Source organism: Physeter macrocephalus, chromosome 21, assembly GCF_002837175.3.
Source record: "Physeter macrocephalus isolate SW-GA chromosome 21, ASM283717v5, whole genome shotgun sequence".
NCBI classification, from domain to species: Eukaryota; Metazoa; Chordata; class Mammalia; order Artiodactyla; family Physeteridae; genus Physeter; species Physeter macrocephalus.
Genome location: NC_041234.1, coordinates 50,762,456 through 50,784,482, shown reverse-complemented (window position 1 = coordinate 50,784,482; position 22,027 = coordinate 50,762,456). Strand labels below are relative to the sequence as shown.

General features: G+C 33.6%; 1 protein-coding gene across 1 annotated transcript in view; it reads right to left on the bottom strand.

The window, feature by feature from the left end:
- Positions 1–2,708: 2,708 nt before the first annotated feature.
- The window catches only part of CHIC1 (cysteine rich hydrophobic domain 1), a 54,351-nt gene continuing 35,032 nt past the window's right edge, over positions 2,709–22,027 (bottom strand). Inside the window, exons 4-6 of the mRNA XM_024129532.2 lie at positions 10,698–10,754; positions 10,385–10,444; positions 2,709–9,061 (exon numbers count right to left, since the gene is read on the bottom strand). Coding sequence (XP_023985300.1) covers positions 9,011–9,061; positions 10,385–10,444; positions 10,698–10,754 — 168 coding nt within the window. The 3' untranslated portion in view covers positions 2,709–9,010. The remainder of the gene's footprint in view (positions 9,062–10,384; positions 10,445–10,697; positions 10,755–22,027) is intronic.

The following is a 22,027-nucleotide window of genomic DNA, read 5'->3' as shown; positions in this document are numbered from 1 at the left end:
CGAGTTCAAGAAATATATTGCTTCCTTTCTAACTATACCATAAGACAAACAAAATAACCTGAGTTTCAGGGAGACAAGAGGGAATAGTAATGACATTGGAAAAACAGAAAATAAATGCTCCAACCTCACACTAGTCAGAATGGCCATCATCAAAAAAAATAGATGCTGGAGAGGTTGTGGAGAAAAGGGAACCCTCCTACACTGTTGGCAGGAATGTAAACTGGTGCAGCCACTATGGAAAACAGTATGGAGGTTCCTTAAAAAACTAAAAATAGACTTACCATATGATCCATCAATCCCACTCCTGGGGATATGTCCAGAGAAAACTCTAATTCGAAAAGAAACATGCACCCCAGTGTTCACTGCAGCACTATTTACAATAGCCAAGACATGGAAGAAATTTAAGTGTCCATCGACAGATGAATGGATAAAGATGTGGTATATATATATACAGTGGAATATTAGCCATAAAAAGAATGAAATAATGCCATTTGCAGCAACATGGATGGACCTAGAGATTATCATACTGAAGTCAGACAAATATATCACTTATATGTGAAATCTAAAAAAATGATATAAATGAACTTACTTATAAAACAAAAACAGACTCACAGACATAGAAAACAAACTTATGGTTACCAAAGGGGAAAGGGGGGGGACGGATAAATTAGGAGCTTGGGATTAACAGATATACACACAATATATATAAAATAGAAAAACACCAAGGTCCTACCGTATAGCACAGGGAACTATATTCAATATCTTGTAATAACCTATAATGGAAAAGAATCTGAAAAAGAATATATATATATAATAAAATAAAAAGAATATATATATATAATAAAATAAAAAGAATATATATATATATGACTCACTTTGCTTACACCAGAAACTAATACCACATTGTAAATCAATTATACTTTAATTAAAAAAAAGAAAAAATAAACCAAAACACAAATTGATAGCATTGCAATGTGTGAATGTACAGAAATTTACTTACCTGGTACCTCTTTTTTTTTTTTTTGCGTTACGCGGGCCTCTCACTGTTGTGGCCTCTCCCGTTGCGGAGCACAGGCTCCGGACGCGCAGGCTCAGCGGCCATGACTCACGGGCCCAGCCGCTCCGCGGCATCTGGGATCTTCCCGGACCGGGGCACAAACCCGTGTACCCTGCATCGGCAGGCGGACTCTCAACCACTGCGCCACCAGGGAAGCCCCCTGGTACCTCTTAATGGCTATATTTTCCAAATGTTCTGTTATTATAATGAGCAATGCTGATGTCAATATTCTTATTACACATGTATTTGCACAAATGTTCTCCACACCCATTTGTTGGCATTGTCTTTGTGGTATGTGTAAAGATCAATTTTGCTTCAACTCTACGTGGTCAAGTTTATCAATCATTTCCCCCTGCACCCACCCCCCCACAAAAAAAAGTAAGAAAATAAATGCTCCATCAAAAAGGGGCAGGTTGCTACTCAGCTCTTGCTGATTGTTCACATGTGGAATTTCTCAAGGGAAACCAGAAATCTGGATTTCTACGTGAAGTCTCTTAAATGCTGGCAACTAATTCAAAATGTGTGAAAAAAATTCTGCAGGTCAAAAAGACACGTGTGCCTGAGGACTGGTTACAGCTTAGTCTGCAACCTTGATCTAACTCAACCTCTTACCTTGGAGATGATGGATAAAATCAGGCTCACTGAGTGTCCTGATTTTTGCTAGAGGTCACTCAGGTGATAGAACAGGGATTACAACTCAGATTTATGGTAATTACAACTGAAGAATTCTCTATCTCCCAGAGAATTTCCTACATTTAGATAAGTAAAGCATCCCATAAAGTGGTAAATGTTATTTAATGACAGATTTAAAGGCATGTGGCTTCTGCCCTCAATAATATTAAATGCAATGTAAAAGTATTTCCTACATAGATATCCTACTCCACATCCAAGAAGTTATCAATGAAAAGTATAGATTTTTATCCATCCACATAGTAAAGTTTCAAAAAAGGATTTTAAAACAAAACTTGAAACTTCTCTGTAGGTTTAAGTGTGTCATCTCTGCTTTAACATTTTGAAATTTAAAGTCTTTTTGAAATATTCAGTACAATTACCAAAGATACTGGGAAACATCAAACAGTTTTTCTTATTATATTATATTTGCTGTTTTGCTAAATTTGCAAAAGTTTGGGATAAGTTTTTAAAAAATCTAATATTATTGCATGTTAATCACCTTGAGTAATAATAACTCAAGTAGAATGTTAACACTTGAGTGTCTTATATAGTCTGCTAACAAGAGTCAAAACTTTTGCACCAAGTAGCTTCACATTTCAACATTTCTTGCACTAAAACATTATGCTCGGTAAGGTGGAACTCCACTTGTACTTTTATTTTTATAGTTCACAAGTAGGCATGCAGGGTGAATGCAAAGTTGTTTAGAAACAAATTCCTACTTAGCCAAATGCCGAACACTGGGCACAACAAAGGCCCCCAAAGCCAACAGATAGCATGAATTACTTACAGGGTTAGACATAACACTAGCAAATGTGGGAAGGGGCAATATGCAAAACAAACATTTTAAAAGGAATCCTTAATTACTTTATAATGATGAAAGCAGGAAATGGAAGGAAGAAAGGAAGATGCACCAAAGAACACACAATTCATTAAGACAGATTTGCACTTTATTATAATTTTGCATCCTGAGATAATAAAATTTAATATCTGACAAGTGAACAACGACAGAAGCAGCAGTGAAAGTTTCAGAGAGGCAGGTATCCTTCATTTTGGCACAGCTGTATATAGGTTGAGTTCTTCCAGGGGAGTCACTCCCAAACTCAAGGGAGAAAAATGATTCATTCCACAGGCTATATAACAATACAAGATGCACGAAAGTTCTTGGCTTAAATGGACATATTCATTTTTATCCTTTTCTGGTAAAACTGTCCCAACAGGAATCCTCTGCCAAAAAGTAGAAATCCTAGGCTTTTCAAACAAATATTTCTATCAATGCCCACCTTCTAGCTACTAGGATTTCCTGTTTTTGTAGCTGAGACTCATATTTGTACGTGGCTAGTCCAAGGATGGCAAAGTAGCTTGTAGATTATATAATTTCAAACATTTGTAACTTGTTTCAAAGTCCAGGTATTAAATCAATTTTACACTATTTGCTTACTATAAAAATGAAAAATTAAAAACTTAAGCAAAGATCAAAGCAAACAAAATAAGCGGGAATAAAAGGAACATTTGATAAATTATTGCCTTGACTCATCATGTTGACTTTATAAACAGAACTACTTTGAGACTAAGATATTGATATTTACTCCAATGCTAGAACATGACATTATAACACTTTCCACATTTGCGATCCTATATGTATGTGTATGTATGATTTACACATACACACCCAGATAAATTAGCTCAGTTATATCATCCTGAAACAGAAAAAAATGAAGACAAATTCTAACCTGAAGTTATATAGCCCAATCTAGCCAAAACACACACACACACTCTAGCATTTCATTATTTAGGGACTAGGTAAGCAACCTGTTGAGGTCAAATAATCTTGGTTCCTTTATAAAAGTGGCTCCCAACATTTTTACCATAAGGATCCCTTTATTATTCCTTCCCCATATTTTCAAGTATTTTATTTATTAAATTGCATGTAACAATAGGCTTTCTCATTTAAAAAATTAATCAAAAGCATAACCACCATTCACAGTTTCTGATCAGTGTATGATAACCAATGTTAGAATCAAAGAAATATAAGCAAATGTGCGTAATTCAATGTCTTAGTTGGCTTGTGCAGTAGGAACATTTTGGGTAAATGTATGGTTTCTAGTATAACTTTTTGAAATACTAAAAAAGGTTCAAGAACGACCCCACTGCTATTTTCATCTGCCCTAAATTGAGAACCATTGGTTTATATCCACGTGCTTTTCCTCCCTAAATCAAGTATTAATATAACACAGTTACCCATGTTAACACATAAGGGATTAGTAACAAAAATTACTACCAAAAAATAGATTAACTACAATACTCATTCTGTAAGGTGTGACTGAGAAAGAAAACATAACAACATAGATTTAAAGGACTCTATTTAGAAATTACCAAATTATGATGTACAATATATCCTTCAGTCAATTTCAAAAGCACATTAATAGATGAAAAAATCCTCAATTCCCCTGTGAGGTAGGTCCAGATTATTGTCCCCACTTCCACAATGAGGACATGAGGTACAGAGGAATTAAGCAGCAGAGCTACGAATTAAACCAGAAGTGACTTGGGTTTGACTTCTATACCACTTTCCTTTCCATCTAATATTACCAATTTGTTCCAACAGATGTTTTTGAGGATAAGGAACTAAATAAGACACTGAAGCAGATATTGGATAGGATATGAAATTCTTTTTCACATTAATGTCAAAGTGGGTCCTATCATATCTCCATTGTTGTCACAGCCATAATTCTTGCCCAGGTACCAACTGCATATAGTCAGATTCCATGTAGGTAAAGCCCATAGACCTCATTCCTCAGTTCCTAGGGAAACTGCAATCATTCATATCACCATGGAGGGGCTGAGGTCTAGCAGGCATCAGGTTGAGTCTGTGTGATATGAACACACATCAGCTAGGAGCCAGTTGGCAAATCAAACGTTTACTGTGTGCAGGGCACTGAGAGTTTCCACCAAGGGTAGTAGATTTGTGAAAAATCATTCTGACATCCTGTAAACATTCCCTAAGGATTCCTAGAATCACAGAATGTCAGGTGACCTCTAATTTTCTGTCCAGCTCTAGGTTCAACCCCATGATTTTACAGATGAAGAGACTGACATGTAATGTAAGTGACTTGCCTGGAGCCCATTAGATCATTTCCTCATATAGTATGAATCTGACAAAGTCCACAGAAAATGGAACATATTCTCAGGTTGCCATCATAAACATGAAAAGGCTGGCTCAGAATCAGGAAAGAGAAACTGGGGGCAAGATACGGAGATGTATACATATACATACATATATATGTATCTCCTTATATTTAGTCCACATATTACATGAACAGGTATTATTAATAAAATCTATTCATTTTTTGTGGAAAATTTTCCAATAGTTCACCATTTAAAGTAACCCAAACAATTTGACAATTGTTGCAAAATGGATTAAAGCAGAATTTTATAGGCGTAAGAGGACCTAATTTCAATGAATTTGAGCATCTTATCAAATTAGCAGAAAGTATTTCCACTATGTGAAACTGCTCCAATTAAATGGGTGTATACAATTTCTATATCCCCTCAGGTCAATATAATCAATTCTAATAAAATACTATTTGGAGGCTTTATGTTTAAGTAGTGGGTTTTGATTTTTTAAGTGGCAATTTATTTGTAAACAAAATTAAATTCTAATGATTTTTTTTAAAGCTCTCTTACATTAAAAATAAATCCCTATTTGTTTGAAGGCTTACAAATGTCATGGAACTTCACTCAAATTATGAAAAAAACAAGAATAAATTTCATTAAAATGGTAGAGTGCTAAACAGTAACACAGTTTGATTAGCTGATCAGACATTAGTGTTTACAGGTCATAATAATAGGAATTGCATGTGTGTTAAATACTTAAGTAGGTTTTGGTAGAGCTTCAAAGACCATTGTTTTTCCAGAACCATGTTAAATTACATGTTTACTAGCATTAGAATTATACTAGTTATGTAAGTGACTGACAGTCCTGTTCTGTAATATTTTCTCACTAATATATCTCATGATTGGGGGAAACCAAGGAAACAAGCTTTAAATAATAAATAGAAGAAATATAATGTACTACCAAAATATTCTTACACTTAGCTGAAAACGATGGCTTTAAATATAATGATTTACCAATTCATTCATTCTGCTTCCTTCAGCATAAAATGTTATCTTTATTCAAAGAAGACAAGGCACTTCTCCATCTACTTCTAACATTTAACTACAATGGTCTCTTCCTAAATTAACATAGCAGGTAGAAGGGAACAAAAAGTAGCTGAAAAATGTTAAAGCTTATTTCATTTTATATACAATTTATGGAGGTGGAGATGCATAATGGAAAGTCAGAGAAGGAACAGTTTTAACTTGTAACCTCAAAGCTTCGTAAGATACATGTTATTTTCTCTGGAAACATCTACGCAGGTTTCATAAAGAAATATTACGTAACAAAGAAATTCAAAATTGGTTTCTTCAATCTAAAAACAACTGTCACAAAAATACTTTATTAACTTGACATGTTGTATCCTGAGGATGTAAGCAAAAAAGGTCAATAGGGGAGAAGTTAATGTCCACAGTGTACTCTGTCATTTTAGCATTCACTGCTGCCAACACCACTGAAACAAAAACAAATCCCTTAAAGGACTCCAAAACACTCAACTGCTAATCAGTCCCCTCCAAAGGAAAAGAGTTTGAAAAAGCAGTCATAGAAGAAAGAAAAAAAGAAAATTGCGTATTTTCTGAGTAGTTCAAGAAAATGAGTTGACCAGCATAATGAACAGTAAGATAATAAATTTAAGAGCTATTAGAGTAGGTTTTATTTTTTTAAAAGATTTTTTTTGATGTGGACTATTTTTTAAAGTCTTTATTGAATTTGTTACAATATTGCTTCTGTTTTATGTTTTAGTTTTTTGGCTGCGAGGCATGTGGGATCTTAGCTCTGCAACCAGGGATCAAACCCACACACCCTGTATTGAAAGGCGAACTCTTAACCACTGGACCGCCAGTGAAGTACCCTAGAGGAGGTTTTGAAATTAAGTTTACACATGCTGGTAAATGCTTTTTATGATAAATACTACTGTAACTTGAATTATATACTCTGTCACCTCCAGATGCACTCTATTCCTGTCTCATTATTTGTTTTATGGAAACAATTCACTACTTCCTGCTATTCTTTGAGCAAAACAAGTGTGATTTATACATGGCAGAAAAAGTTACTATGACCATCATATGGCCAAATTCTAAGTTTACAGGAAAAAATGAGATTATAAGGGTTGACACTTAAAAGTAATTATTCTATCAGTGATAATTAGAAATTCTATACTATGCTAGAAATCAAATTTGGTATTAAACTGTCACAGTTTGACGCACAAACCTGATGATACTAGCTGGAACATAAACCATAGATACAATTTTTCCCTGACCTTATCTAGAAAACAAGACATTTGGTATGCATTTTCAGAGGTTTCCACTTTGTCTATAAAAATACACCTTCAATTTTGCAGCAGACAGACAAATGATTTTTGCAGGCACACACAATATATTAAAAGTTAGAGATTCTGGGTGGCATGGGGGTAATAACGGGGTTCTACAGAGGGAGGTGGAAAAGTGTTTGTGCAAAAAATTACAGTCACATATCAAACAGTATCTTTTTTTTCCCCTTCTTCTTTTACTGGTCTAGGACTGTGGATTTCAAATTAGGCATAAATTTAAAAAGTGGCTTTAAAAGGCTTGACCTTGTATGAAGAAATGATTGTTCTCTTTACTGGGATGAATGTTTGCCTTAAAAAGTTTACTAAAAGCAATTAAGACTAAGATGATAAATAAAATATTCAGTCCCAGATACTTTTATTTTTAGCACTAGGAATTACAAATAATGCCTATATACAGGCACAAATTTGAAGTTGAATTAATGCAATGTAAAGCTTTCATTATGTTAAAAATTCAAATCTAGAAGAATTGAGTGTGGTGCTCTCATAATAATGTGAAGAGAAATAGAGAAATATGCACATACCAATGAAAAGGCAACGTGTGGCTAATTTATAAACTAAAATACTTTTGTCTAAATACTTATCTTTCCTCATTAATAATATCCAAATGTTTACAAAGGATCCTCAAAAAGAGGATTAAGAGTATTTAATCAATTATGAATCAGCCACTTTAGGTACAGCTTTTCAGTTAGCTCTCTTTCTCAAAGTAGATTATCATAACTCCAGAAAGGGGTTAGCAGTGGCTTTCATGTGGGGTCTAGACACCTCCTAAGACGTCTGAAATCTTGAAACATTCCTTAAAGGTCAAAATTGTGTGTATTTCTAAATGAAGGAAAGGATACATAAAGGGAAATAAATGAGGAGACTGAGGCTATGAAATGTGTCAGATGTCAAATGAATTCTTCTGGGGGTGCGAGTAGAGGACAAAATGGGATTTACTGAATTAAATGGAAAAAATAAGGTTCTTGGTTTCAGGTGCAATGCAGATCTCAGACAATGATTTCAATTTTAATCCACTCATTACAAAGGGCAAACCTGCCCACACCTGAAATTTTTAACATACTTATTATGGCTTTGCCATAAAACAGCATGTTAACAGTCTCTACATTCAAAAGGATGCTTGCAAACTTAATTCATATTAAAATCTATGCAGAATCGTTGGCAATACATTAAGAGTAACATTACATTCTGTAAACCATGGCATATCACATTTTACATTACGCAAAGAGACAATATTTACAAGTCTTAAGGATTTTAAATATTTTATCCACTAACATAAGTGATAATTTAGCAAAGTGCAGGACAAAACCAGTGCTATTAATTACATGTCCTTTAAAAGCAGGTAAGAGTAAAACCATTTCTAGAAGCTACCAAAAGCTTATTTACGTATGTCCAGTAAGGGATTACAGAGCATTAAGTAGCCTAGAAAAATGATGCATATTTAGAAACAGTGAGTATGAAAATTATAAGGCAGCATGCTCAGAACATGTTTTGTTTTTTAAACACCAGCACTGATGTTTATTTTTAGTGGCAATATATATATATATATACACATATATGTATGTTTGTGTGTGTATTTATTTAAAAATTGACAGTGCAAAACACAAGCCTCATTTAACAACAAAAAAGATGTGCAAAATTTCTTCTTAAACCAACACAAATGAAAGTGTGAGGAGAATATTCTACCATTATAAAGAATAAGATGAACACAGCAAAGGAGACCATCTTCATTCCAAAATCATCTACAAGGCACTAAGGGTAGGAAATGACAGGTAATACAGAAGTGACTGAATAAAATCCGTCAGTCAGGTCGGAATATGGGATATTTTGGTAAGAATTCTATTAGTATTACCTGTAAAATAAAAATAAACAAGAATATATTGACAAAATAATTTTCATTTATTATAAATTATATATAACCCAGAGAATCTATAATCATTTTTCACAGGCCTATATTTTGATCCTGTACTATAAAGCAAGTGAAATATAGAAAACAGTTACAAAAGGAACTCACCACAAATTATCATTAGACTGGCAATTAAACTGGAAAACATAATTACTTACTGTAGCTAATAGTTTTTATCACCTGATTTACAGTAACTGTTTAGGTGCAGAAAAGCAAACCCTATTACATTTTAATGTCTTTCCCATCTTCCCTCAATCTCCCCCCTTTCTTTTTTAGCAAAGTCGAAGGGATTAAAATTTTGTTACATGGATTAGAAGAAATACCTTTACATATATTACGTCCCTCTGTTTTTCAATTAAAGCAGCTAATATCGGTTGAGTATTACTATCTTTTAGAAGTTTTTTGTAAAAAATAATAAAGTGTTCAAATGGATTAAACATTTTAATTTAAAACAGGTTTGGAAATATAATATTAAAAACTTAAGATGTTTATAAATTTATATAAACTTACAATAGTTTATATAAGATTTTACCTATACAGAATTTTAGATTTGTGGTCATTTCCACATTTTCCCCAAAACTATTCAAAGTGGAGAAAGATACATAATAATCCTTATTTATGAAATAGAAATGGAATGTTATTATTAAATATATACTATATGTATATAAAAGCTTGTACATGTAAATACTACATGTATTTAAAGCTTGGATAAATTTCATATTCTTTTGAATGTTAATGATGCTGAATTTGTCACATTGGTTATATGTGGATTTATGCTTTATGACTAAGATTGCATAGCTTTTAGTAAAAAAAAAAAAAAAAATTAGGATCTATAGTTTCTTCACTGAAAGTTAAATATCAGCTAAGAAAAAAAGTCAGGGAAAGGAATCCAGAATTCAGAAGTCAATTCCTATTTTATGTAAGTTTTGACAAGATTACATTTAGAAATATTTTGTTCAACAGCAGCTGTGCCCATCACCATATGTGATGGTTTGCACCTATGTTAAAAAGATTAAGGTTATGCAATGTTTTCATCTGAGCATACTAGCTAAGATTTTTCTAAGATCTAAATAATTCTCAGCTTTCAAGATATTTTATGTTGGCTACAAATCTAAAAAACGTGAAAGGAAACCTTTATGTTCCAAATGACAAAAGTTCAAGCTGAGGAGAAAAAAGGTAGAAAGACGATTTGACAAATGATAAATATAGTACAATGTAACATTCAGGATGGAATCCAAACAATGTAATTAAAGGTAACTGCATACTTACATACTCCATCATATTGCTAGTTTCACATTTCCTTTTAGTCAACTTCCAGTGCAAAGCAAGCTAAGAAAGTAAAGTTTGTTAAGAATTTTGATAGCAATTTACACTAATTATTACCTACACATTTGAATAAATTGCCGAACAACAATCCAGGAATAAGATACAAAACACTGCATTTAAAAATACTTTGTAAAGGGTATATATTAAAAATTGAGTATTAGTTCTCTAATCCATGGTTTGTGGCCTGAAAAATTCCCATTTTTCAATTTATTAATGGAAGTATGAATGGGACACTTACTTGCTTAAACTTTCTTACCTTGTGATATAATCTGTTGTTTTCCCACTCTAACAACTTCTGAATTGATCTTCTGGTCTAAGAGAAAGAATCAAGACTATGTTACAAGATGAACTGAAGAGCTTTGTAAACTATGTGTATCTATATTCTTCTGCTTACTTGTAAGATCCCATTATTCTCTCCTCTTGTTTTTCTTTTCAAAATGAAATATGTACAAATTACTCTGTGTTGTGAGTCCATTCACTGGACTATTATAAAAACATTACCAGTACTCCTAGTAGTCCATTTATGAACCTAAATCTAGATTTTCATATACCTTTTCACAGGGTTACTTTTTTAATATACATGTAATATGCCAAGCTAATCTGATTACTCATAGAAAATTTTCCTATCAGAGCTCTTAGCACAACACCTGGCAAATAGCAGTCAGTCAATGTCTACAGGTTGAATAAAACAAGCCAACATATATCAGAATTTCCACTGAAAAGAAATATAAAAACAGCCAGTAGGAAAACTTGTATTTAGAGGAAAAAATATAAACAACAGAAGCAGCACTGTAGTAAGCAGGAGGACAGAGGACAAGTTTCTACATCTGGAATGCATATATTTTGCAAGGAGTAAGAAAAGTTTGCAAAATCTTCAAAAACATTAAAATTAAAGATTGTTAGGCATTTTTGATTTTTAAGAAAGGGTTTATAAGGTTTCTGATAAAAAAGGCTAGTAGGCATTGTTAAATTTTAAAACTACTCGTTAAAATTAAATGATTTACAATCAGACTATATCTGACATGATTTCCAAAGCACCAGCATAAGAAACTATTCTAACTGTTCAACCACGTAAGTTAACAATGACAATTGTATTCAGCTCATCTACAGTGGGCCAGATCAGCAACAATGCCAGTTAATGTATACTACTGGGCCACTGTACTTGATACAATCTCTCTAAACAAAATCAGATGGGTAACAAATAAGGAAATTGAATGAGTAGTTATAAATCTTTCCACAAAGAAAACCCCAGGCCCGGATGGCTTCAATGATGAATTCTACCAAACAGTTAAAGAAGAAATAATACTATGAATATAAATGCAAAATTCTCAACAAAACACTAGCAATCATTATATCATGACCAAGTGGAATTTATCCTAGGAACATAAAAACAAAATGATGTAATATATTATATTAATAGAATAAAGAACAAAAACCACATGATCATCTTCATAAATTTAGGAAAGGCAATGGACAAAATACAGTACTCATTCATGATAAAAATCCTAAAAAAAAACTAGGAATAAAAGGGAACTTCCACAACCTAATAAAGGGCATCTATGAAAAACCTACAGCTAACATCACACTAAATGGAGAGAGACAAAATATTTTCTTCCTAATATTAGGAACAAGACGAGGATGTCTCCTCCCACTACTTTTATTCAACATCGTCCTAGATGTTATAGCCAGGGCAATTAGACAAAATAATAAATAAAAGGCATCCGAATTGGAAAAGGAAAAGTGAAACCATCTCCATTTGCAGATGACATGATCTTATTTTCACCTCCTGGAGTTACACCTGTGAATGTTACATTACATTGCAAAAGGGACATTGCTGATATAATTAAAGTTACTAATCATTTGGCTTTAAAATAGGGAGATTATTTTAGATTATTTTGGCAGACCCAGTATAATCCCATGAGCCCTTAAAAGCAGAGAATTTTTTCTGGCTGATGGAAGAATAGTCAGAGGGGTTTGAAACACAAGAAGTACTCAAACCACCATTGTTGGCTTTAAGATGGAAAGGTCACATAGAAAGTCTAAGAAAGAAATGATTTCTGCCAAAACCTGAATGAGCTTGGGAGTAAATTCTTTCCCAGAATCTCCAGAAAGGAATGCAGCCCTGCCAGCACCTTGATTTTGGCCTTGTGAGATCCTAATAAGAGAACCCAATTGAGCCAGCCACACTGTACCTAGACTTCTGACTGTGAAATAAAAGTGTGTTGTTTTAAGCCATTAAGTTTGTGGAAATTTGTTATGCTAGATAGAAAAGTAATACAAGGTTCAACATATAAAAATAAATTTTATTTCTATATACAAGCAAGGAACAATCTGAGAATGAAAGTAAAAGATCAATTCCATTCACAATAGATTTTTTCTTTTTATATGTTAATCCCATCCTCCTAATTTATTCCTATTCACAATAGACTTAAGAATAAAATATTTAGGAATAAATTTAACAAGAGAAGTATAAGATGTGTAAACTGAAAACTAAAAAACACTGCTAAAGGGAATTCCTTGGCTGTCCAGTGGTTAGGACTCTGTGCTTCCACTGCCGGGGGTCTGGGTTTGATCCCTGGTCATTGCTAAAATAAATTAAAGAAGAGGTAAATAAATGGAAAATATCCCATATGTATTCATGAATTATAAGACTCATGTAATAGCATTTACAACATATGGTGATGGAAAAATTGGATATGCAAAAGAAAAATGATAAATTTGGACCCCTATCTCACACCATGCACAAAAACTAACTCAAAATGGATCAAAGACTGAATCATAAGAAATGAAACTTTAAAACAACTAGAAGAAAGCACAGGAGTACACCTCTGTAATCTTGAGTTAGGCAAAGCCTTCTTAGATATGATGTAAAAGGCACAAGCAAGAAAATTTTAAGAGATAAGTTTGACTTAATCAAATTAAAAGTTTTTGTGTGTCAAAGATACCATCAAGATAGTAAGAATCCATCCAGAATGCCAATGTGAGGACCTTATGGAAGTCTCTCCCCTGGAGAGACAACTATTAAATTTGTCAGTATTAGTAAGTACAACCATTCAAATGTTCTAGAGATTGATCAAAGGGTTTATAACAGACTGAGAAGTATTCATTCAACAAAATCTATTGAAAATAAGTAAGAACAGTGGGAAGCCCTGGTATTGGAGCTAGGCACTATACTCATATCCACAGCTCTGCCTTGTGGAAGAACTGTTTAAGCAAGCTTGGGAGCTGAGTGTCAGGCAGTTCCCATATCTCCAGATACCTAGAGCGGAACAGCTCTTCTGGGTAGTTTTGGCAGATGGTGAAAATAGGCAGATACCATTTTCCACAGCTCTGTGCTACAGAAGGCCTATATCAAGTGGGTAGTGGAGGCAGGGAAGCACCCATTTCCCTACCTACAACTTCTGCAAAATAGGCAGCACAGTTGGTGAAGAGTGCAGTCCCCCTTTCTGGCACACATCTATATCGTGGGAGAGCTGTTATAGTTGGTTTGACAACTAAGTGGCAGTTCTTACCTTCCCAGCTTCCTAGGGCAGATATATTCTGGGTTGATTTGACAGATGGGGAATATTAGCAGACCCCACTCTCCCTGATTTTAGGTCAAAAAAAATCCACAACTAACATCATACTGAATGGTGAAAGACTGAAAGCTTTTCCTCTAAGACAGAAAGAAGGCAATGATGTCCATGCTTGCCACTTCTATTCAACATATTACTGGAAATTCTAGACAGAGCAATTAAGCAAGAAAATAAATAAAAGGCATCCAAATAAAAAGGAAGAAGTAAAATTATCTCTCTTTGCAGGTGACATTATCTTATATGCAGAAAACCTTAAAGAATCCACAAAAAAACCTGTTAGAGTTGATGAACAAATTCAGGAACATTTCAGGATATGAAATCAACATGCAAAATTCAGTTGCATTTCTATACAAGAACAGCAAGCAATTCAAAAGAGAAATTAAGAAAACAATTACATTTCCAATAGTTTCAAAAATAATAAAATACTTAATTTAAGCAAGGAGGTAAAACACTTGTACACATAAAGTTACAAAATGATGCTACAAGAAATTAAAGACCTAAATAAATGCAAAGAATCCTGTGTTCATAGATTGGAAGACTTAATATTGTTAAGATGACAATATCATCCAAAATGATCACAGATTCAATGCAATCCTTATCAGAATCCCAGTGACTTTTTCTATAGAAATAGAAAAATCCATCTTAAAATTCATATGGAATCCCAAGAGACTCCTATTAGCCAAAAAAATCTTGAAAATGAGAAACAAATATGAAGGACTCACATTTCCCGATTTCAAAACTTACTACAAAGCAACAATAACCAAAAAGAATATGGTACTTGCATAAAGACATATAGACCAATGGAATAGAACAGAGAGCCCAGAAATAAACCCTCGAATATCCACAACAGATTTTTGACAAGAGTACCAACCATTCAATGGGGAAAAAGGACTTTTCAATAAATATTGCAACGAAAACTGGATATCCATATGCAAAAGAATTAAGTTGGATCCTAAATTTACACCATATGCAAAAATTAACTCAAAATGGATCAAAGAACTAAACGTAGGAGTGACGACCATAAAAGTCTTAGAAGAAAACATAGGAGACAGTCTTCATGACACTGGATTTTGCAGTTATTTCTTAGATATGACACTGAAAGCCCAGGCAAAAAGGGGAGAATAGTTTAATTGAACTTCATCAAAACTAACATCTTTTATGCATCAAATGACACTGTCAATAGAGTGTGAAGAAAATCTAGAGGATGGCAGAAAATATTTGCAAATCACATATCTGATAAAGAATTAATAATAAGAATACATATAAAACACCCACAACTCAACAATAAACAAACAAGCTAGTTACAAAATGGGCAAAGTAATATACAAATGCTTTAACCTAATATACAAAGGGCCAATAAGCAAATGTAAAAATGCTCAACACCACTAGTCATTAGAGAAATACAAATCAAAACCACAATGAGATATCACTTCACACTCATTAGGGTGGCTATTATCAATAAAATGGAAAATAATGAATGTTGGTGAGGATCCAGAGAAACTGGAAACCTTGTGTACAATGTACCAGAGTAGAAATGCAGGAGAGGAAAACTTTGTGGGAACTAGGACTAGGATAGCAATACTTGAACTTAAACTGATGAACTGTTGGAAGCTCAGTGGGACAAGTTTGAGAGTTCAAAATTCCAAAGGGGCCCAGTCTTGGCAGAGACTCCCACACTTTTATGACTTTTATTACCAGAAGCCCTATCAGGTTCTCACAGTGATTGCAGAAAAATCCCCTCATCTTCTGGCAGGAGAAAGGGAAGAAGAGTCATGTTCAAATATGCCCAGAATATTCTGTTCTTCTTAACAAAGCCTGCTCTCAAGAGAAACTATTGTACCAGAGCCTAACCTACTGGGGTATTACCAGAGCCCAACCAATCTTGGAGAAGGGAAATACACAATTCTAGCACCCTCTAGCTTTCCTGTCCCATGTAAAGGGGAAAACAAAACAAAACAAAATTGAGAAGCACTTGTGTAGGGCACAGCCCAGGAACACAGGCTCAATAAAAACCTTAAGCCTAATCATAATACTATAGAACACTTCTAGTCCCCCAGCACCTTGCCACTACATCAATAAGGCTTCTGTATTATAATATGAGGAATACAACTGGAAGAACTGTGCATCTCAGATGATATCTAAGAAGTCTATAGGGAAATCCAAGGAAAATAGGCCAGACAAAATCAAGCACGCCAAGGAACGTTTAGCCTTCAATTTCCAACAGCTACAGCAAACAGTAAACACAGCCAAATGAAAATAAAATCTCACTTTAAAGGCCTATTTACCTCAGTTCCTTTCACTAGCGCATCATGTGTAGTTTTCAATCAATAATTAGAAGTCATACTAAAAGACAAAAAAAGTTTGAAAAGGCAGAGCAAGCATCAGAACCAGACTCAGAAATGGCAGAGATGTAGAAATGATCGGACTGGGAATATAAATAAACTATGATAAATATACTACTTGCTCTAATGAAAAAAGTGGACAACATGAAAGAATAGATGGATAATGTTAGCAGAGAAATGGAAACTGTAAGAAAAATATCAAAAGGAAATGGTAGAAAGCCAAAATATCATAACAGAAATGAAGAATGCCTTTGATGGGCTCATCAATGACTGAACATGGCTGAGGAAACCATCAATGAAGATTGAAAATATATCAGTAGAAACTTCCAAAACTAAAAGAAAAAAGAACAGAATATCCAAGAACTATGGGACAATTACAAAAGGAGCAATAGACCCATAATAGAAATATCAGAAGGTAAAGAGAGAAAGGAGCCAAGGAAATATTTAAAGCAATAATGACAACAGAATCCCCCCAAATTAATGAAAGGCATCAAACTCACAGATTGAAAAAGCTCAGAGAATACAAAACTGGATAAATACCCACAAATCTGCACCTAGTTATCTCATATTCAAACTGCAGAAGATCAAGGAAAAATCTTGAAAGAAGCCAGAGGGGAAAAATACCTTACATATTAAGGAGCAAGGATAAGAGTTCTATCAGACATCTCCTTAGAAACTATGCAAGCCAAGAAAAGAATGGAATGAAATATTTAAAATGTTAAAAGAAAAGTACTACCAACCTGGAATTCCATTCGTACCCAGCAAAATTGTCCTTCAAAGATGAAGGAGAAATAAAGACTTTCTTAGATGAAAAATTGAGGGAATTTGTCACCCGTAGACCCACCTTGCAAAAAATGTTAAAATAAGTTCTTTAGAAAGAAGTAAAATGCTACAGATAAGAAACCTGGATCTATATAAAGGAAGAGTGTTAGAGAAGGAATAAATGAAGGCAAAATAAAATCTTTTATTTCTTCTATTCTCAACTGATCTAACAGGTAACAGTTTGTTAATAAAAATAATGTATTCCATGATTACAGCTTATGGATAAGTAATATGAATGGCAACAATGTTATAAGGAAGGGATGGGGGTAGGAATTGCAAATATTCTGTAATAACGTAATTGTTCTACCTGGGAAGTGGTATTGTGTTATTTGAAAGTGGACCTGGATTAGTTGTGTATGTATATATATTGCAAACTCTCTTTAGTGGGCAACCACTAAAAATATTAAAAAATAGGATTATTGATATACTAAGGGAAGATAAAAAATAGTGTCATATAAAAATACTTAATTAAAACCAGAGAAGACAGAAAAAGACTGGAAGATAAAAACAGGAACAAAGAACAAGAGTAATGAATAGAAAACAGTAACAAACATGGTAAATATTAATCAAATTATATCAATTACTTTAAACATCAAAGGTATAAATACATCAGTTAAAAAACAGATTGTCAGAATGGATCAAAAAATAAGATAATTGTGCTGTCTACAAGAAACCCACTTTAAATATAAAGACATACACAGACTAAAAGTAAAAGAATGGAGAAAGATATACCATAGTAACACTAATCAAAGGATAGCTGGAGTCACTTTAGTAATTTTAGTCAAAGCAGACTTCAGAGTAAGGAAAATTATCAGACATAAAGAGAGGTATTACATAATGATAAAGGGTCAATTTTCCCAGACATAACAATTCTTAATGTGTATATGCCTAACAAAAGAGCATCAAACTATGTGAGGCAAAAACTGACAGAACTTCAAGGAGAAATAGAGGAGTTGACTATATAGTTGGCAACCTTAACAGCCCTCTATCAGAAATAGGTCAAGTAGGCAGAAAGTTGGTAAAGACACAGGTGAACTCAACAGCACCACTGATCTACTGGATATAACTGACATCTACAGACGACTTCATCTTACAACAGCAAATGACAGATTATCCTCAAGCTGATGTGAAACATATACCAAGACAGGCCACATTCTGGGTCATAAAACACATCTTAACAAATTTCAAAGAACAGAAATCATACAATGTATGCTCTCAGACCACAATGGAATTAAACCAGAAATCAACAACAGAAAGATAGCTGGAAAATCCCCAAAACACTTGGAGATTAAACAGCACACTTCCATAATAACACATGGGTCAAGAAGAAATCTCAAGAGAAATTTAAAAATATTTTGAACTAAATGTAAATGAAAGCAAAACTTACCAAAATTTGTGGGATATAGTAAAAGCAGTAGCATTGAATGCATATAGTAGGAAAGAAGAAATACCTTAAATCAATCATCTATGCTTGCACTTTAGGGAAAAAAAGAGCAAATTAAATCTAAAGTAAGAAGAAAAGAAATAATAAAAATTACAGTAGAAATCAATGAAACTGATAATAGGACTTCAATAGAGAAAATCAACAAAATAAATAACTGGTTCTTTGAAAAGATCAGTAAAATTAATACACCTCTAGTCAGGTCAACTAAGAAAAAAAGAGAGGAGACAAAAATGTTACAAAGTTTCAGAAATGAAATAGGGGTTATCACTACTGATGCTATGGACATTAAAAGGATAATAAAGGAATATTATTAACAACTCTATGCCCATGAATTTGATAAGCTAGATGAAAAGGACTGATTATGTGAAAGACACAGTCTACTAAAACCCACATAAGGAGAAACAGACAATCTGGATAGGCCTATATCTATTAAAGAAATTGAGTCAATAATTAATAACCTCCCCAAGTAGAAAATATCATGACCAGATGGGTTCAAACATTTAAGGAAGAAATTATACCAGTTCTCTTCCAGAAAACAGAAGCAGAAGGAGTATTTCCTAATTCATTCTATGAGGCCAGTATTACCCTAATACCAGAACCTGACATAGGTATTATATGAAAAGAAAACTGCAGATCAATATTTTTCGTGAAAATAGATGCAAAAACCTGTATAAAACATTAGCAAAGAAATAAAACAATGTATATACTACAATAAGTAGGGTTTATCTCAGGTATGCAAATCTGGTTCATCATTCAAAAATCAATTAATATGTAAGCCATCACATCAACAGGCTAAAAAAGAAAAATCACATAATCATATCAATAGATGCAGAAAAAAACATCTGACAAAATCCAACACTCATTCATGATAAAAACTCTCGGCAAACTAGGAATAGAGGAACTTCTTCAAGTTGATAAAGAACATCTTACAAAAAACCTACAGCTAACATCATACTTGATGGTGAGAAACTAAAAGTTTCCCACTAAGATCAGGCACAAGGCAAGGATATTCCCTCTCACCATTGCTTTTCAACATCATTCTGGAAGTCCTAGATAATGCAATAAGACAAGAAAAAGAAAAAAAAAGGTGTATATACTGAGAAAGAAGAAACAAAATTACCTTACTTTATAGATGACATGATTGTCTATGTAGAAAATCCTGAAAAATCTATAGAACTCCTTGAATTAATAAGCAATTATAGAAAGGTTGCAGGATACAAGGTATATTGGTATATATGATGATAGATTGGTATACATGATGGATACATGTCATTATACATTTGCCAAAACCTATAGAATGTACAACATAAAGAGTGAACTCTAATGTAAACTAAGGATTTCAGTTAATAATAATGTGTCAATATTGGCTCATCAGTTTTAACAATTGTACTTCAAGAGAGCAAGATGTTAATAACAGGGAAAATTGGGGGTTGAGTGAGGGAGATATATGGGAACTTTTTTTCTCAATTTTTTTCTGTAAACCTAAAATTGTTAAAAAAATAGGCTATTAATTAAAATATTATATATAGAAAGTAAAGATGAAATGAAGATACTCTTAGACAAAAACTGAGAGGATCCATTCCCTGCAGACCTACCATATAAGAAATATTATGGGAAGTTCTTCAGGCTGAAACCAAGGTACGTCAGGTATTATTTTGAGTCCACACACAGGAAAAGATAAACTGAGAAGCTCAATGAATTCCAAGTAGGATAAACTCAAAGAGACCCATACTGAGAGGAACTATATTCAAACTATATTGAAACCTTTCAAATATAGAGGAACTATATTCAAACCTTTGAAAGCCAAAAACAAGAAGAAAACTCTTGAAAGCCACAACAGAGAAGCAACTTGTTATGTACAAAGAGATAATAGGATTAACAGCCAATTTGGTATCAGCAACCATGAGGTTCAGAAGCAGTGGGATGACATATTTAAAGTGCTAAAAAGAAAAAAAGAACCTGTCATCCAAGATTTCTATACTTGGCAAAACTATCCTTTCAAAAAAAGGAGAAATTAAGATATTCCCAGGTAAGCATGGAGGAAGTTCACTGCTATTAGAATTGCCTGTAAGAAATACTGAAAAGTGTCCTTCAGGCTGAAATGAAAGAACACTGGACAATAACTCAAGCAACATGATAAAGTAAAGAACACTAGTAAAAGTAACTGCATAAATAAATATAAAAGCCAACATTGTTCTGTTTTTGTTTTGGAACTTCTATTTTCTTCCTATATGATCTAAAAGACAAATGTATAAAATGATAATTATAAATCTATGTTAATGCACACACAATATATAATATGTAATTTGTGATAATAATATATATGGGGAGGCATGTAGATGCACAGGAGCAGAATCTGTACATTACTGAAGTTAAAGTGGTATTATTAATTCAAACTAGTGTGTTACAAGTTTAAGATATTAATTATAATCCCAAGAGTAACAACTAAGAAAATAGCTAAAAATATACACAAAAGAAATGAGAAGGCACGTGGTGCACTACAAAAATCAATTAAATATAAAATAGGGAAGTAATGGAGTTGTTTTCCAGCTCCATTATCAGCAATGACAAAAGACAACATGGCAAAAGTCCTCCCTTATCTGTTACAGACTGAATTATGTTCTCCCAAAATTCATATATTCAAGTATCACAACCACCAGTACCTGAGAATGAGACCTTATTTGGAGATATGGTTGTCTTTTTTTTAACATCTTTATTGGAGTATAAATGCTTTACAATGATGGTGTGTTAGTTTCTGCTTTATAAGAAAGTGAATCAGTTATACATTTACATATGTTCCCATAACTCTTCCCTCTTGCGTCTCCCTCCCTCCCTCCCTCCCACACTCCCTATTCCACCCATCTAGGCGGACACAAAGCACTGAGCTGATCTCGCTGTGCTATGCAGCTACTTCCCACTAGCTATCTTTTTTAAGTTTGGTAGTGTATATATGTTCATGCCACTCTCTCACTTTGTCACAGCTTCCCCTTCCCCCTCCCCATATCCGCAAGTCCATTCTCTAGTAGGTCTGTGTCTTTATTCCCTTCTTACCCCTAGGTTCTTCATGACCTTTTTTTTCTTCTTAGATTCCATATATCTGTGTTAGCATACGGTATTTGTTTTTCTCTTTCTGACTTACTTCACTCTGTATGACAGATTCTAGGTCCATCCACCTCACTACAAATAACTCAATTTCGTTTCTTTTTATGGCTGAGTAATGTTCCATTGTATGTACGTGCCACATCATCTTTATCCATTCATCCGATGATGGACACTTAGGTTGCTTCCATCTCCTGGCTATTGCAAATAGAGCTGCAATGAACATTTAGGTACATGACTCTTTTTGAATTATGGTTTTCTCAGGGTATATGCCCAGTAGTGGGATTGCTGGGTCGTATGGTAG